This window comes from Aptenodytes forsteri, unplaced genomic scaffold, assembly GCF_000699145.1.
Source record: "Aptenodytes forsteri isolate BGI_AS27 unplaced genomic scaffold, ASM69914v1 Scaffold161, whole genome shotgun sequence".
Classification (NCBI taxonomy): domain Eukaryota; kingdom Metazoa; phylum Chordata; class Aves; order Sphenisciformes; family Spheniscidae; genus Aptenodytes; species Aptenodytes forsteri.
Genome location: NW_008795023.1, coordinates 297,426 through 316,640, shown reverse-complemented (window position 1 = coordinate 316,640; position 19,215 = coordinate 297,426). Strand labels below are relative to the sequence as shown.

General features: G+C 38.6%; 1 protein-coding gene across 1 annotated transcript in view; it reads right to left on the bottom strand.

The window, feature by feature from the left end:
- DNAJC3 (DnaJ heat shock protein family (Hsp40) member C3) overlaps positions 1-15,968 on the bottom strand; it is a 30,342-nt gene extending 14,374 nt beyond the window's left edge. Inside the window, exons 1-5 of the mRNA XM_009275814.1 lie at positions 15,959-15,968; positions 15,570-15,680; positions 12,407-12,531; positions 11,236-11,310; positions 511-663 (exon numbers count right to left, since the gene is read on the bottom strand). Coding sequence (XP_009274089.1) covers positions 511-663; positions 11,236-11,310; positions 12,407-12,531; positions 15,570-15,680; positions 15,959-15,968 — 474 coding nt within the window. The remainder of the gene's footprint in view (positions 1-510; positions 664-11,235; positions 11,311-12,406; positions 12,532-15,569; positions 15,681-15,958) is intronic.
- Positions 15,969-19,215: the final 3,247 nt, after the last annotated feature.

Genomic DNA, 19,215 nt, shown 5'->3' with positions numbered 1-19,215 from the left:
AGATTCAAATAGCGGTATTTAAGGAACAAGCTGAAGAGTCCAGATAGCTATGTACATTTTTAACTTTGTGATTTTTTGATCTTTTGTCATTTCATTTTCTCAAGACAAAAACTGCCTGCATATAGGCAATGAAAAATCTAAATAAAAACCCTACGCCTCCTGTATCTGGCAAAACTTCATTGGTTTGAGAACAACATTTTTCCCAGCTTCCCCAAGAACACTGAACTGTGGAAAAATGGGAAATTATTATCAAGAAAGTTATTCTTAAGAGAAGTTTGGCTGAAGTTGTATCTTTAACCCTAACTACAATCTATTATTTTGACTTTTTTTTGCAGCTAGCACTCATTCTCCACTCTCCAACTTCATTATGGACTCATGGGACTCAGCAAAACTGAGCCAATTACACCAAGCGTTTTCACATCAGTGAAGAAGTTATTAAACAAAAATACACAGATGTCAGACAGGAGCTCTTACTTCCCTTTCACAGTACCATTTTACTTTAACACTTACTGCCAAGATTTCATCGAGAAGAGAAATAGAGGCTTCGTAATCCTCTTGCTGGTAGGCAGATAATGCTTGTGAATGCAGGCGCTGTAGCTCATCAGACTTTGTCAGCTGAGTCTGGGCTTCTTTTTCCTCATTATTGCTAGGATTGGATTTGAGCTGCAAACATTAACAAGGAATGAGACTGAAATGCTTGTTCAAGGATCTCTTTTTGTCCCATTAATAATCATATCATGGAAAACTGACTAAAGCTGCAAATAAAGTAAAATTAGTTTTAAAATTCCACTGGAAATGCTTCCAATGCCAAACTTCAGAAAGAGAAAGACATTTTTAGCTTCAATAAGAGTTGTCAGAAGTCAGAGAAATCTAATCCTACAACCCACCCCCCCAGCTCGATCATTTACCATTGGACACATGATACACAACAGTCATCGTTGTCCCCATCATCCCCTGGAAGTCATGGACCTCTCAATTGTAGCCTAGTTAATTCACCTCTCTGCAGACAGTTATTAAACGCTGGATTCCCCAGCATCAGTAGAAAGTAAATCCACTTGGCATAATCACGTATCTCACTTTAAGCACAATACTTATTTATAAATTTGTGACAGAAACAAATGCAACATGTCACAGATAGTATTACTGTAAAGCTGCGTTTCCTGTATTTTCCCTGGAAAGTGTGGCTACAGCAGCAAGTTAAGATGGGGGAAAGGCTCAACTGGGATCAGTTGGGAGTTTATGCACTTTGCTTCATAACTAGTTTTAAACAAGTCTAAAGTTTTGTCTACAAAGACTCTCATTTCTCAAACCCCTCTTTCTGAGCAAGCAGAAGGGGTTACATTGTACTTGTCTTCATTTGTTTAGGCAGCTTTTTATTTTCAAAGGAAATAAAGACTCCAAAAATCTCTCACAGGCGACTCTGCCACCACCCAGGAAGACACGTATGGGGCAGGAAGAATCTGTCATTCCCTTGCAAAGCCAGGGAGTCATTTGTAAAATTAGTGTAGTTTGAATAAGGCACTGGCTTCACACTTGTTGCTGATCAGAATGACTTCCAAAGTTTTAAAAGGGACAGATCAGCAGGACTTGCTTTTTTTTTTGTTTGTTCATTTGCTTTAAAAATCAAAACTTGCAGTACCTTGCATTTTATACACAGAATGTTGACTAAAGTTAAGAGTCCTCAAAGTCATCCAGTACCTTTTCTTTCCTCCTTTACCTCAAAGTGGCCCCTTCCCTTTTTCTCATCAGTAAGTTCTTCAAACACTCATATTTTGTGCTTAAGTGTCTAATGTAATTCAACATCAGCCCTCAGAACTCCTTTAACAAAATTTCCCCTGGTTCTAACACTTAAGTATATGAAAGGAAAAAGCCTAAATGCAACATCAAAAGTCCAGTACCTTTTCTTTCCTCCTTTACCTCAAAGTGGCCCCTTCCCTTTTTCTCATCAGTAAGTTCTTCAAACACTCATATTTTGTGCTTAAGTGTCTAATGTAATTCAACATCAGCCCTCAGAACTCCTTTAACAAAATTTCCCCTGGTTCTAACACTTAAGTATATGAAAGGAAAAAGCCTAAATGCAACATCAAAAGCATGCACAGATCCCACCTCTGTCTTAGATTCTTCATTTAAAGTCTTTTTTGACCTTATGCAGTTGTTTCATTTTACTCTGGCAAAAATCAAGTTGTACTTAGACCTGAAAATTCTCCTTTACCCCCTACACTGTCTTTCAGCAAGAGAAGAATGTGATCAAAGAGTTTTCTTCTTTGTAGGCCAATTCCTAATACACGTCTCAAAAAGCTTTTCTTCTGGTTAGAAGAGAAACTCTGCCTATAAACCCCTGATGCTGTGCATCCTTTTTCTCCCCCAAATCTGGAGCTTGTAGTAGAAGCAAATTTCTGCACCTGTAATTTTAAAAGTTCCAAGACTACAAAACTCTCTGAAGTTCTGAACTCTTTAGTTCCAGCTGACTTGCTTAATTTTCTCCCTCAATTTCTCAGCATTTTCCTCTCTTTAAAATTAAGAGCTTTTGCGACAGATGAGCTTTATGCTTCCGTTTAAACTTATCTCACAATAACACTGCACTCCTTAGACACACAGTATGTTTCTTGTAATTTATTTGGAGCAAAATGACAGTGGAATGTGAAAAGCAATGTTACAATCACACAGACAAGTCCAATAGTAATAAAGACCATTTGAGTGAAACATCCTAGATAATTTTAGGTAGTACAAACTGTTCAGTTAACAAAGAAAGGGAAACTTTTCAAGCTATCATTCCAACTAACGCCATCAAGTGTTTGTGTGCTACAGCATGATGAAAATATACACTCAGAAGCTCTTAAGTAATTAGCGTATTGCCATGAGGTTTTAATCAGTAATGTTAACTAAAGCAAGAAGCAGCCTGTTCATTCAGCTCCTGGAAAAAAGCTGGAAATGTGATGCAGTTGTTTGATACTCTCATTTTGGTTTACTTCCCAATTTTTTTCTGTCTTTTTGCCCTGTGATCAGAGGACTGTCACATCGCTATCAATTAAAAAAAAAAAAAATCACATTTCAACTATTCCTCCTTTTCCTGTGACAGCAGTAAGCTTGGGGGTGACAAGTCAGAAAAACTGCTTGCACTAAGTGTGCTAGATTTCCAAGAAAGGAGCAAAGTATTAGAAAACCCTTCAGCTGAATTTAATACAGTGTCGTGGTTTAATCTCAGTCGGCAACTAAGCACCACGCAGCCACTCACTCACTCCCCCCCACCCGGTGGGATGGGGGAGAGAATTGGAAGAGCACAAGTGAGAAAAAGTCGTGGGTTGAGATAAAAACAGTTTAATAATTGAAATAAAATGATAATATGATAATAATAATAATAATAATAATAATAATACACAAAACAAGTGATGCACAGTACAATTGCTCACCAGCCACCGACCGATGCCCAGCCAGTCCCCGAGCAGCGGCCCCCCCAGCCAGCTTTCCCCAGTTTATGTACTGAGCATGACGTCACATGGTATGGAATGTCCCTTTGGCCAGTTTGGCTGTGCCCCCTCCCAGCTTCTTGTGCACCTCCAGCCTTCTCAGTCGGTAGAACATGGGAAGCTGAAAAGTCCTTGACTAGTGTAAGCACTACCTAGCAACAACTAAAACATCGATGCTTTATCAACTTTGTTCTCATCCTAAATCCAAAACACTGTACCAGCTACTAGAAAGGAAATTAACTCTATCCCTGCCGAAACCAGGACATACAGGTCTAAGGCAAACCTAACACTCCTCTACATGCTTCATCAATGGTCTCAAAGCAAAGTCAGAAGCTATGCTCTGCTCAGGTCTGCTGGACAAGCACGCTGCTACTGGTGAACGTGTTCTCAGCACAGTATACTTTGCTGTCTTTGAGATTTACTACATTTGGATTAGAACACTAAATTAGTTGCAGTTTAAGTTGCAGCAACAAGAGCTAGCCATCTGTTACAGCAGCTTTCATTCACTACCAATGCGCTCCCCCTGCCCCAACCCTGCACCTAATTCCTTTGCAGGAAACAAAGGCCAGTATACACGGATGGCTTTGTTACTCTAAGTCATTCTCTATCACAGATTTATTACTATAGGTGCTGCTTTATTTTATAGCCTAGTCTCAGTACAGGGGAGGAACACACCCTAGGGTAAGCAAAACCCCATTTTTTCCCCCCCAACTGAGCAAGATTGAAGGGAACAAAATCATCATCCCCACTCAATTTATCAAGTCGAGCTTTAAAAGCATTTGCACGTGTATCTATCTTTCTCCCTACTATTCTCAGTGAGGAAGCTGGCTTCTTCCAGAACTTTATTTCAGGGATTTGACTCAAAACTTTGCAACATTACCTTGCTGCACCCAGGACAGTGGGAAAAGACATTAGTAGTCCAATTCATGAATCCCAGCATTTTTTCGCATCTAGAAAGTGCTTAGATCATTTCTATTCAAAGTAGGCAGCTTTGGAATGGCTGCCTTGCGTTTGCAGTCAAAAATCAAGTATTTAAAAGTTTTCTGATGGGAAAAGCATTTTAACAAGCTAAACAATTCATGCTGGTTTTCAAGAAGCAACATAATCCCCCCTCCAAACCTGCCATACTTCATTGTATTTCACAAGTCCATCAACGTGAGCTTTCTAACCACACACAGAAGTTACACAAGCCACACACAAGGCTACATGAAAAATAAAATGCAGCACTACTTCAGAAAAATATTGTTAATAAGGTGCCATCGATACAGCCAAACTGGTGTATCAGCAGTGACAAAACACTGAAGCGAGACCAATGTTAAACTACGCAGCATCCATTTGCATTTTGTGTTGGATGCTGCTATCCTGAAGATGCCACGTGCTGGTCTGAATTAATATCTTTCAATGTGTTGCACCTACATGTATCTTACAATTATGCTTTCTGGATCAGCGATATGCGTTTTATTTAACAAAGCTTTACAACATTACCTGTTACCACACTAAAAAAAAAAAGGATCCCCAAACACAGAACACTTACAGGAGACAGAACTGGAAATCATGAACATGGAGCAAGTGCCTCCTGCCTGTTAAATTTAGTAAGGACTTTTTGCTTCATCATCTTTTTTTCAGAAGTATAGGGAAGAGTTATAAAACATGGCTAAGCTAATTCAATGGCTTACCACAACCTGTCCTGCTTTCCAGCTACACAGTCCTGCATCTTCCTTTGCAATGGCCCATTAACAATATAGGAAAAGGTTGGGCATTTAGTACAGGAATCCTAGCCAAGAACAGTTACAGCCACCTTGAGAAAAAAACCAACTCAAAATCCATACTCTCAAAGAGTATAGATTAAAGATATACAGGCAATTCATCTGTAGCATGTGAGTATCTTAGTATGTATTATAAACAGACACTATCAACTTGAAAAATTCTTACATGCTGTTGTTTAAAAAACAAAATATTGTTAAAACCGCCCAAATGTTATAGACACATTGTTTCTACACCCTGCTTACAGTGGTCCAGCGCCACTAACATAGGCATACATCTACACATTCTAAAGCTGTTCTATTTTCTTGTTTTTCACACTGGTAAATGCACAGACAATGAAAAGAAATTGATTAAGCTTGTGAAAAACATGCTGAGGGGAACTGAAAGAACCTCCATGGTTTGTGTTATCTAAGATCAAGACATCCATGCACTCAAGAACAGTGCACAAAGGAAAGCTCTGCATTGGCAGAGCAACAGCAATATATTAGATAACACAACTATGATGTCAGACAGATGGAAAAAAGCAAGGAAATATTTAAATACGTTTTACTCTTTACCCGGGAAGCTACAGATGATCACAGTACCACAGAGGAATGTATTTGGAAACAATCTAATGTTACTTTGATCTGGTTAAGAGAGCTTCAAATACCCAACCCAAGCTTGCCTAGTAACTTACTCGAATCAGATTAACTTACAGTGCCATAAGATGGTCTCCTCCACCTAGATCCAGAATAGTATTATTACACATATCAACCAACCATGTTAAACTATTTGGTCTCCTCCACCTAGATCCAGAATAGTACTATTACACATATCAACCAACCAACCATGTTAAACTATCGTCCAGTGTATTTTCATAGAATCATTAAGGTTGGAAAAGACCTCTAAGATCATCGAGTCCAACTGTCAACCCAACACCACCATGCCCACTAAACCACGTCCCTAAGCGTCGCATCTACACATCTTTTAAATACCTCCAGGGATGGGGACTCCACCACTTCCCTGGGCAGCCTGTTCCAATATTTAACCACTCTTTCATTTTGCAACAGCTGAAGGCTCCTCTAGATTAGAAAACAAGAATTTGCAGATGTACAGTGCTCAGTCACTTGGTCTTGGCTGACATCTAGTGGAGTTGGGAGCGGCACCTTCAGCTTCCAGATTTTAAGTGTTTATGCTTCCAAGGGAGATAGAATTGCCTACTTAGGACACCTCCATTTACAGTATTTATTGCAACAAACTGCAACTGTGAACATTACAGTCAGTCTAAAAAAAATGAAGATAGTTTAAAAGAACTATGACAACTTGGTCCTTTCCACACTTTCCAATAGACTAGGCAGAAGTTCTGTTCTATTTTTGTGCCTTCTACAGAATTCAGCAACTCAAACACTTGTCATTTTCTCTAGGACACAAGCAGGGCCACAGACAATATCAGAAGGCATATACAAAGGGCTGTCAGGACTTGCATCACTTTTGTCACCTTTTCAGAAGGCCTTCCATCAACCAAAGTATACCAATATTCCTTTTATTTTCACTAAAAATCACATGCTTAAAGATAAATATTCCAGGGCTTTCAGGGATTGAGGCCTTAGACATGAACGTTGATGTGCCCACAGATCCGTCCTGCTGACTTCTACTATTCAGAAACTACTAACCAAAACAGAAGGAACTTGATATTAAAGCATATGAACACCCAACCAAAGTTGAAGCAGAGAAATAAATACCATTCATATACTGTGAGCAATGACTTTCTAAAGTCACCTAAGGACTTCTGCTTAATCCCTGTTCCATCCTGGGCACTCTGAACAGTAATTAGGCTCCTCTGCTGACACCTGTTGAAAGTTTTATTACCCTCTAGGTCCTAGATTTCCAAACTGGTAGCTGAGTTGCGAAGGAAAAAGCTGAAGAGCTTCTACAGATTAATGAGTTGTGATCCTGTATTGCTAGACAGAAAAAAAAAAATCTGGCCCATGTAAGGAACTTCATCAGCTTGATGCATATGTTGGCCAAAAGGAGAGGTTTCTAGAAATGTAGTATTGCTTAACATGTCAACGCTAAGTCTGAATCACACCTTTGGGGGCGCACGGGGCGGGAAGGCAATCTAAAAATAAGGCATGAAGGCTGGGGTCTCAAGACACTCTGCTCCTGAAAGGAGTAATCCATCCTTTCCTAAGGCATGAAGGCTGGGGTCTCAAGACACTCTGCTCCTGAAAGGAGTAATCCCATCCTTTCCAGTCAGGCATTCCACTGCCTGCTCTCATACTGATACTGCCTCATGAGACAGCCAGTACCGATATGCCACAGGGAGTAGAAACACCCAAACAGAGAAACTGCTCTGCTTAGCAATCATATAACTTTAAAGAGGTTTAGGGTGCTCATGAAACTTTTCCCACATACTATAAAACTGTGTAGAAAGAATTTAAGGGTATGAATTTTTTTCTTTTTCCACAAGTATACGCTAAAGGATAGTTCTACTATTATATGTAAAGAATAGTTTCAATGATTCCTTTAAGCTCTACACAAAACTGCTGCCGTTACAAGCTGGGAAAGTTTGCCTGTCATCCTCCGCTCCATTTAGATGGGCTGAACTTTTCTTACTCCTTCTCTCTCTCTCTCTATCTCCTAAACTGCTGAGATCCCTTTCAAGGAGCATGACTCCAAGAGAGAGTGGAGGAGGGATGGGAAGACAAAAAAAAGCTTTTCAGAGTCTCCACTGGGATTCGACAGACTTCTGGAATATGCTAGGAGAAAACAGCATTTTTCAGACAGCTCGTTACATCAGTCACCTTGCAGTTCTGGTAGGCACAGAAAGCAACACTGGTGACACTGACTCAATGCAAGCGTCATACAGCAAATTACAAACCGTCTCATTCTTACCTGTCTGTCCTTGAGTAGTCCAAGTAAAATTACTCTCCTTAGTTTCCACATTCTGACCTGGTTTCTCCAACTCAAAAGTGGGGAATATTTTTAAAACCTGAACTACTCCCTTGAAGTCAACATCTGACCCAAACAAACGAACAAACAATCTCTTGTGTGAAATGACACAAGAGATAACACATCTACTATCATTCAAGGGCATACAATCTACTTCAAAGAAGGCTGGCTTTACCAGAAGAAAGCCCATCTCAACTACACAACCATTTCCTCAGGAAAAAACTTAACATTGAAGGTAAAAACTCTCATATTTTACAGCCTGCAATTCATTTCTGTAAGCGTATGACATCCTCAGGACCACTTACTCTAGATAACATCCTGAAACCCTGCACAGTAAAGAAAGTGGATTATTTTTCTTCACATTAAGACTTCCCTTTCAGTGAAGGGGGATGGATGCGGTGGAGGTTTGTTTTGGTTTTTTTTAAATACAGCATTTCCATCCCATCTTTCCACGATACTCAGCTTCTGCAGACTCAAACATATGACCAGGTTGATGCACACCTACTGACTTACAGTGACTGTTTGCAGAGTTAGAGCCTATGCACTACTAATGCAGGATGGCCAAAGTTTTTCTCCAATTATGATTTGGACACCAAAATTTGCTGACGTGCTACATTCTTACCCAGAATGAGAGCATTCTAGTCAGCTGATATCCAGCCAACAAAGAGGGAGGCTAGAGGGCTGCTCATATTCTGACCTACATTTACTCAGCTAAAGAGTAGAATCATAGATTACATACTCTGTTCACATGTAAAACACGCCTTTTTAGGTATCCAAGTCCACAACTAAATTCTGGCCTAAAAGCTATTGAGATCCCACTGGCATTTCTTTGGGCCATATCTGCCCTAGTAGTAGACGGAGCTTTCATTTCAAGGTACAACTTACTCCTTCTGGCTTCTTGACAACTGACTTAAATTGTAAGTCAAAGCTTCTTAGTGGCTACTATTTACCTTTCCCCTGTTGCTTTTGGTAGCAAAGATAGAGTCTGGATGTAAAAGTCTTGAAATCATTTGGAAAGATATTCAATCCCTAACAGCCTTCCTCCTTCTCTCCCCTCCTCTCATATACAAAAGTACCCCCAAAGAAACACCAAATGTTAATACATTTCAGAGTATTGAGACTCTGACGACTCTGACTTCCTCTCATCTTGAGATTAAATGCAATTTCATATTTAGATGCAAACATACTGCCAGAGTAAACTAGGTATTTTAGACACACAGAGAACTGGTAGAATAATCAGATTGACTATCTGAAAGATTGAGAAGAAAACGAGCGAAATCTCTCAAATATGTATGTATTCTACTTAAGAGTCACGATACGTAGGATAACTTAATCCCCTCCCCCATATGAATAAATTAACCTATTACAAAAGATTACTTTAATATTGGCTTATTTTGCTTGAATATACTATACTTAACTGAAAATTGTGCTCTTCAAAAGAGACTGCTTGCCATATTCTCTAAGTACATAGGCAATATTGTTCACAGAACCAAGGAAACTGGAAATAAGATTTAGGACGAATATGGTATCTTCCTAAGCCAGCTTCTGAGAAGAAACTCTGTTCTACTTCAGATTTAAAACTTGACTGAAGACTGAAACTATTTGACTGACCAAAGACAGCAATCTAAATTTTTGCAGCTGGTTTGGAAAAAAATGCAAGCTACTTGACAGTTCACTGGAGAAGCATTTCCATATGCAGTATTAAGCAATGCTCCAAGAAACAGTAACTGCAAAGAGATGCATATACAAACTCAGAATCAACACTGACATCACGTAATTGCTACTGCAGCAACTATGTCCTCAGTTAATCAGAGCTGAAAGACATTCTCCCAGATTTGCAAACAGCAGGGTTGCACTGCAATCAGCCATGTAGCTGCAGACCACGCACTCCTAAGAAACTTACTGAGGAAGCAGCAGCAGCCAGAGGAGCCATTGCTACATGAATTTCAGAATAAGCTACTGTAGCTTTGCTACAAACACAAAGACTGCCTCATGCATTTATACCTGCAAAAGCCATTCCTCCCAACTGCCCTGCACAGCGTACAGTATCACTGCTCTGTTTTTGTTATACATACTCACTAGTAAGACTTCCATTAAACATCTGTAATCTGCAACGCAGAACTGCTTTCTCCACACTCTTCAAAGAAAGCCAACAAGACAGCATCAGTCACACTTGCAAATGCTATTTATTTTGGCATAAGGGACATGCAAGCTGTTCAAACTAGCAACTCTTGAAGAGTATGCAAAAATAAGAATGAATCTTATTTATTCTCATGCTTACAGAAATTTTGTGCAACAGAGAGGGAATTGAGTTTCACATATTCTCTGAGGAATTTTGTTCTGGGGTTAGATCAGTTTATTTTTGCAGCGTAAGACCGAAATGCACAAAATACCCACTGAAAGAAAAAACAACCCAAGTGAGTTTTAGGTGGGTCATATCCAACTGTGTTTGTATGGAACCTGTGGGCACTTCCTGATCATGGAGAGAAAGTATTGTCAACACATGCATGAAAGATGGAGAACTCCTCTGCAGATGAGAACACACGCAGATGCATGCCACTGAAATCCATTGATTTTAACAGCCCAGTGCCTGAATTAGGAACCCAGGATCCTTCTGCAATCAGTGAAAAGACATAGGAACCTTCAAAGGTTCATCCATGAGGCCCCTAGCGATTTCCCAGGGTGACCTGAATATAGTGATGTAAAGCAGGGTTCAATTACGTACTTTGAGTCTCATGTCACTTATCCTTTCTTTCTGAATGAAGATTGCTCCCTAGTATAAGCGTCATCAAGCAGAGATCATGAAGTGCCAAGCACACGCACACAAAAGATATTTTTCGAAGTGCTGTGCTACTTCATGCAACACCTTCTGATTTCATCTTCATCACTGCACTGCAGCTTTATCAGTCATTTATTCATATGAGGTAGCTTAGCTACAATACCTTTAAAGAACAGGAAAGAAACTCAGGTATGCATACGCATATGCTCTAGAGCATCAGAGTTGAGATGAGACCTTGGCTCAGAACCCAACCTTGAAAGCAGTGATGTAGTTCAACTTAGGCCTCCAACTTACCACATTTTTAAAGTCATCCTCTGCTTCATCAAATTTTCCTTGCTTGAGCAATAAGTGTCCTCTCTGTAGTCTTGCCTGAAATGAAACATAAGATAATTTCTTTTGATTTACAAATCGGAATTCAGCAAAGTATGAAAATAAGCTTCAGTTTCCTTCAGCAGCAAAAAAAAAAAGTTTCATTTTACTACAGCTAACAAGCTGAAACAGAGATCGCAACACCCATTGTCTTCTCAATTTGACAATGTTCTTCTGAGGCCTCTTTGATGGCAAAGAATCACTCTGCACCAGAACTGAGGGACAAAAAGCAGCCATAGTTTTTGTGAGCAGCTGCAACTCATGGAAAGAACTCATTTGACAAGTTGCATAAAACAAAGTGAATGTTTACCTTACACCACTTTCCTGATTATAACTGCTTATAGATTTTAAGAAATTAGCAGAAATAATAAATAATAAACAATCTCCACATTTAATTATTTCACTAAACTTTCAGTATAATAGAAGCTATGTAAAGAGACAAGTTAATGATTTAGAAGATTTTGATTTATGGTAAGAATATTTTCATACAACAATGAATTTAACCTTTGCTCCTTCATTGTAAGCTATACAGGACATGCCACTGCCCATGGGAAAGGGAGATGAGAGAATCAGATGGAGAGGATTCCAGCATCAGTCTCCAACTAGTGTGGCAGTCTCCACATATGGTAAGAAGTGAGCAAGGGAAAGCAAATGAGAACTTGCAGCAATCCCATAGGAAGGCAGTGAGATTAGGACAGTTCCTGTGGAGAAGAGATGCCTCAAATCAAATGCTGATTAAGACAGAAGAAAAACAGAGGCATCTGTGCGCTCTCTTCCCCCTCCTCGCTTTCAGAGGGCATAGCCTTGGTGACCGAGAGAATAACCACCACAAGTGAGAGAAGGAAAGTGTTTAGCACAAAGCCATGAGGAACATGAACTTAATAAAACTACTATTAGTTGTTAGAATAACTGGCTAGACTGTACTCAGCATAGTTACAAATTCAAGCACATACACCATTACTATTATTTTATCCTATTTAAAGCCTCATGAGTGAAAATGTATTTTCTATTTGTGTTTAGCAAAATCTGAAAGTCAACCTTCTTCGAAGCAGGTTTTTTTTACGCTTGAACAATTTTCAATTCCAGTAATACTTACTGATGTGAAGTCCTGCTTTAATTCAACCACTTTACTTAAATCACGAATTGCTGCTTTAGATTTGCCCATGGCTAAGTACACTGTGGCTCTTCTGTAATAAGCAATGTAGTTATCAGAGTCTCCCTCTGCAAGCGAACAAACAGCAATCAGAATACTACCTCAAAGTAACTGAAACTTTGGGTACAGTGAAAATGTAATGACTAAAAATATATTACCTGAGTTTTAAGCCACTGGAAAAAATGGTATTTATCAATAAAACATAACATTTGTAACATTATCCAAGCAGTATTTTCTATGCAGTTTGATTATTTAACAATAAAGATTACAGAAACACAGTAAATGTCAAATAATTAAGAGTACTGAAGTTGAAATATGTATATGTTTTTCAGCTTTGTACAGCCACTACATACTAATCCTTTATCTCCAACTGCAGGCCTACATTTGAAAGCATGTTAATTCATCATTCTCCATCCCAGTCCCTGTCCATCATATAGGATGCAAGCAAATAATCCCAAAGCGACCAATATGTTCGCCCAATGTCGTCAGATGCATAAACCCTTTACACCATCCACTGAAATAGTAGCAGTTTCTTTTAATATTCAAGTGGGCACCAACACCCCCTCTCAACGGCAGACAAACGCACGTACGTTATCAAAACCTGAAGGCTAACTTCAAGGCCCACACATTCCATGTTGTCTGTTGGTCAAACTTCCAAGATCCAGCAATTTTAACTCTCTAGGCTAGCACATATACGTACACCCTTACAGGAGACAAACATCAGTCTCTGAAACCAAGAAGAATTTTCTTAATATTCTTCTCTATGCAGTATTTCAAAGAAACAGATGACAGTTACTGTGGGCTCTCAAGGAAAGGTAACTTAGACCACCCAACAATCATATGCAGTGGAAGACACTAAACGTTTTTACTGTGTTATTAAAAAAAAAATCATCAATCCAGAATTTGTAGACAAGAACATCCATATCTGAGGAACAAAACAAGTATTTCTCTTCCTCACCTCATTTGAGGTTAAAGTTCAACTTTAAAATAAATGGAACAAATAACACTGCCAAAAATCTTATGGTTGGTAACCAAGCTTCATAGCTGGCCATCTCCATTACCAAAACACTAGTTCAGTTCTCACTGGAAAAGGTATCTGCACTCTTCCTCTACAATGTCTTGGCTGTGGAAATGCTAACGTCCAGCACTGAAATTTAATAACTCCCATGCTTGTATGGCAGCATTATGGACATCAAATAAATTCAAATGTTACTACCTTTAAAAAAAAGGAAGTGTTAAGTCCTACTGCATACAACTAAACGTGTAGAGTAGGCACAAATCAATAGCTGAAGTTAAGGAACTTTTTTAATACACAAAGAATGAAAGGTAGGAAAGAGCTAACCCAGAAAGCATATTCCAGCACCAGATGATGATCTTTCTGACAGTCAGATTATGGTTTTGCCTCAGTTCCCCCGTAACAGTAATGAACAGCAATCGACATTTACCCACAGAAAAAGCATAAGCCATCAACTTGAAGGGACTGAAGAGAGAGCTGGAAATTTAACTGAAGTGGGAGAAAATGGACTGTAGCTTTCTTTTATTTTAGATGTTTGCAAAAAAGAAAAATAGGCTGGCTGAGGCAAGACAAAAAGATCTATTTCTCTCACGGTCTACAATGACGCAATATAGGCAAAAAAGGATTAGAGAAATTTCTTCTCTCCTCTACAAACACAGTAGGCAAATCATGCTTAAAATCTTTTCAAAAAGGCAAAATACAAAGAAGAAAGAAGTCTGATGAAAGTTTAGGCAATCAGGCTCAAATCAACATCCAACTAAGAATCCCATCAAGGTCACAATGGAGGTGGTCACACCGTAGTTCTACCAGCTGCTCGAGCACTGCTGGCAAAGCAGAGGGTTTCACCCCATGCAGGCGCTTCACTGCTCATCCCACCTCACACCACTGCTGCCTTTGCACCACCACCAGCATTTGCATGGCCACAGACTGAACTGGACTTTTCACCAAATCCAAGTTAAAGCTTGCCAACCAATAATAAAGGAATAAACCACACTGTAACACTAACTCTGCTCAGGTCCCACAGGAATGCTTTGGCAACGACGCACAAGGCAAAAGGAGTAACAGACAGCCTCTTGGTAGAATGAGGAGCTTCCATAGCACAGAAAAAGAGGAAGTCTCCCCCTCCACTCCTCCCTTTATATTAGGGAAGTTGATCTTGGAGAACTCACAGAAAATATTAGTAGCTCAGAATCAGCAGATATTTCATTTACCTATCACTATTAGACCAAGGCATAAATAGAAAAGTCTCAATAGTATGACTCATTACTGTGTAACACCTTGGTGTTATTCTTCTCACAGAGAAAATTATGCACCTGTACACATTATAACAAAGTCCAACAACTGAAAAAAAAAAACCCTCATGCAATTGAGAAATTGTAGTGTTAATGGACACTGCTCTTTACTGGTGCTGTCTCTACGCTTCAATTCAAGGATTTTAACCAGCAAAGTTGCTTTAAAATTTATAGAAGCAAACATTTAACTCCTCAGTTTGTTGAAAATGCAGAACACCAAAACAAGAACTCACTCACTAGTTGAGTATGAGGGACAGTTAATATACTCTTCGCTACCAGTTCAGTATCTCAAACTTGTAGCATCAGTTTTACTGAGATATCCCCCACTTCAAAATTTAAAAAAAAAAAAAAAGACTATTTTACACATTGAATTTTTTACAGTGCTGGAGAGAAGAAAGCATGGATAAACTCAACCTTTTGAATACATACTTTGAAAAGCTTCATAAAGATAAAACCTAATCTTGATGGGATTAGACACAGGGAATACCTCATCGAATGATACCACAGTCAATTATAATTGCTTCCATACAGCTAGCTTGCAGAACAGCAGTGACTTAGTGTTCACATATCATGTAGTTAGTTTAACAATTTCTTTTATCAAAACCAAAGCATAAATATTCTACTGCACCTCTGTTGGCAGAGGTCCCGTCCAAACTGCTGCATAAAGGTGCCCCAACTTCTGCAATTCCGGGAATGCAATTTGCAAGAAAGCAGGATACTTAATGAAGCAAATAGGGGGGGGAAACAAACCTGACCCAAAAGTATTTCAGTGCAAGAGTCACCTTCCTGAGATACGTACCTATAGCTGCATGAAAGTGAGACAAAGCATCTGCTAGCTGTCCAGCAGCCAATAACTTCTTTCCCATTTCAAGCTGTTTTTCCACTTCTGCATTTATTCCACATTCAGCTCCTTAAAGAAAAACAAAGAGATGAAGGTTTTGAATGACCAGTTTGATTATACCAAATGCATACAGTGATAGTACAATACATATAACAAACAGTTATTGATATAGAGGCAGAAGTCACATCTTCCCATACTAAAACAACCTGCAGCCTAATAAACACGCAGCATGTCTTCCCTGCCCCCAAAAGGATGTCAAAGTAAATAGATAAACACTGTAAAGCACCACATTGTGAGAAGGCACCAAATATGCATTTCTATTCCTGCCTATACATTCAGTGACATACTTTTCCACATCACGCTTTATACATCAAGTATAAAAACAGTTTGACAAAATACGTTTCTATGTGGGCTTTCAATTTCAAAAGAATCTGGAAAAACACTCATAATGCACACATAGCAAATATAAAAAGGCTCCTAGTTAAATTTCACAACCCTACTGATAACTTAGGACTCAGCTGAGAACTGTTAGCTACTGCAGAAATTGGCTTCTCATCTACTGCACTTTTGTCTCATCATTTCCAAGGTGAACTGTTTCCAGAGCGCAAGTTTTGATACAAACAATTAAAATCTTCACTCCCTTTTCATTTAACCAGTGGTATGAAAGTCATATTAAAGTGGTATGCTTTCGAAGTGCCAGTTTTAGTTTAAAGCTAATAAATTGCTGCTGCTGCTCAGCCAACAGGGAAAGATTATTGTCGAGAAGAAACGAGCAGCTAAGTGCAAGTACATGCTGTACTTGTACATCAATTCAGCCACAGAGGTTTTTCATTTGTACTGCTTCCAGCATTATTCAAAGCAGGGCAGAATTTCACAACTTACCAGTTTATGACTATTAAAACTTCCACACTATAAACAGTTTTCTTTTACTAAGAGCATACCCTATGCATAAATTATACTACCTTGCTTAATTAAAATCCTGAATAAACACATTACATTAGAAAACCATGAACTGCAATTACTAGGAATCAATTTCTTTCACTCAGGTTTTGCATCGAGCTAATTCAGATAGGCACCTGAATTAATCTTAAATACGAAAACGCAACAGCACTTTGAAGTAGTTTCTTAGAGTCTGAATGAAAATGTTACACTACACAGACTGAAGGAAAGTATATCAAAACTTGTCACACTGAAAGGTGATTAAACAAAAGTATTTGTAATGAAAGAACAATAATTTCTGATCAGCAAGTCATCAAGATTTTAGAACTAGGAGCTCTCAGCACCTGGGATCTTAATTGTTTTCCTTTCCTACTCATTAATACAGTTCATCATTCTTTTAATTCCACATTGTAAAAGAATCATTGAGCTGCCTATACTAAAATGAACAAAATGCCCTCTGTATCCACTGGAAAGAGATCTATCTGCTAAAAGATTGATAATAATTCAGCAAACTGGATTCAAAGACTTCAATTATTTGCTTTAGAACAATGACAGCAAACAAATTCCTTTTTTTAATTAATGGAAATTACTTTGTAAAATAAGCCCCAAATTTCCAGCCAGTAATTTTTTTTGTTCAAATAGATGACGTTAAAAATAGTAATTACTTATCATACAGTCAATTTGGGGATCTTAAACGATGCATTTTAAAATCCATTCTAGGTATATTTTATTCAGAGCTATATATAAATAGCACCACTGATAGGGGAGAAGTATTTCTTGACAGTAATTTTTTCACACACAGTATTCTACTTCAAGGTAGCTTTTATGTGAATGCCCAATTTTCAGGAAAATGGACATTCTTTGCCATTTTGCTTCTTCTCTAGCTTAAAGCTTTGATCACAGAGTAGTCCAATGTCCTCTAAAATGATAAAGCAAGCATTGGAGAGAAAACCTCAAAACAAACAAGCAAAAGACACCTGAAAAAAAAAAAAAAAAAAACCACCACAAATTTCCCTGGCTTTGGAAGTATACTAGCAACAAATCAGATACCACACCATAAACAGACTGGAGTATTTAATGTGAGCTAAAACAAACAAGCAAAAAATTCTTAAGCTTCATCCCTCCCCTCTCTCCCCACATATGAATATCTGAAGTCTTTCAAAACTTGTCAGTTTGGAGTGGTATCCTAGAAGTGGGCTGTAAATTACTCTTTGATGATCCTTCCATCCACCTAAACACGGCATTCAATTTTCACAGAGTCTCAAGCATCTGAAAGAGTGTCCTTGTTTCACATTTAGTCACATCAGGATAGCTCCAAGAATAGATTTTCCACAATTAAGATGTACCTATACTATTCAGTGTCTTTCACACATGTTATGTTCAGTACAGTTTCACAGTTACATAATGCTTTAGGCAGGAGAGCCATCTTTTTCCTTGAAAATACTAAAGATAATAAATAAAGGAAATGAGAAAGGTGACCACTAGCAGTAAACAGGTGAGTAAGAAAAGCAGGAGCAACACAGATAGAGAAATAAGGCAAACTGTAAAGGGCTGTAGCTTCCCTGTAGAACAAGACTAATTATACTAGACATACATTAAAACTTGGCTCTGCAAGTTGCTGAACATCATAAATTGATATGGGAATCTCCAGCAGGAGCCTATATAGTCAGTGTAACCATGATGAAAAGTGACATTTACCATAACTACTCAGGAACACTGTACACTGACCTGATAGTTGGGCTGTTTATTGATATAAATATACCATCTATTCATTTTCTGGCTGTAGGCAAACAATTGCTCTAAATAAACCACCCCACAGTAGACATCTGAAAACTGTTAACATAGGCCCAGGAGTCTAAGGACTCAAATTCTGTGTAACTTATTTGGGTACCTATTCACTCTTTGGTCTGGGGAACATAAGGACTCAAGTTCAACCAGAGGACAAAACAAACCAATCCCAACAGATAGACAGTCATTAGTGAGCTGGATACCAAGGGCCCAGCACTACAGCTGAAGAAGCTTTGTATGCTCCAGCAAGAAACTAAATTTATGCAAGAGATATGCAAGCATACTATTCATTTTTAAAACTTCCAAGTATTTTAATTTGAATATTAATTCTAAAGCCTGCCTAATTGTTATCTATTCACCACAGACCTCAGATGACCACACACAAGAGCCCCAGCTGTCAAATCAAGTCAGATATTCTGGATAAATTCAGAGCCTGTAGCCCTGGCACTGATGCTACAGTGGAAGAGCAGGAAAAAAAAAAGAAAAAACCAAACCCAAACCCAAACAAAAACCCCTACCAAACCACTCCCAGGTAAGAATTGGTACCAGCCCTGACAGCTCAAAGGAAGTCAGTCAGAAGGCACAGGAAACATAAGCAGGTGCAGCTAACCTGTTTTTCCAGTTAAATACACTCACTTCAAATAAATTAGAACTTCCTGGTAGGATTTTTATTAGAATAACTGGTGCTAATATGTGGGTTCCTAAGTATATAAACTTCAACTATACCCTCATATAATCAGTCACATCCACAGTGTAAAAAGCTTAAGAAAGCCCTCCAACTTGAAAATAGTTTCGAGATTTTACATTTGTCTACACACTCCTCTTTTTCCCCAGTAGAATTTCCACCTACTTTTTTTTTTTTTTAAATCTTGTCCCC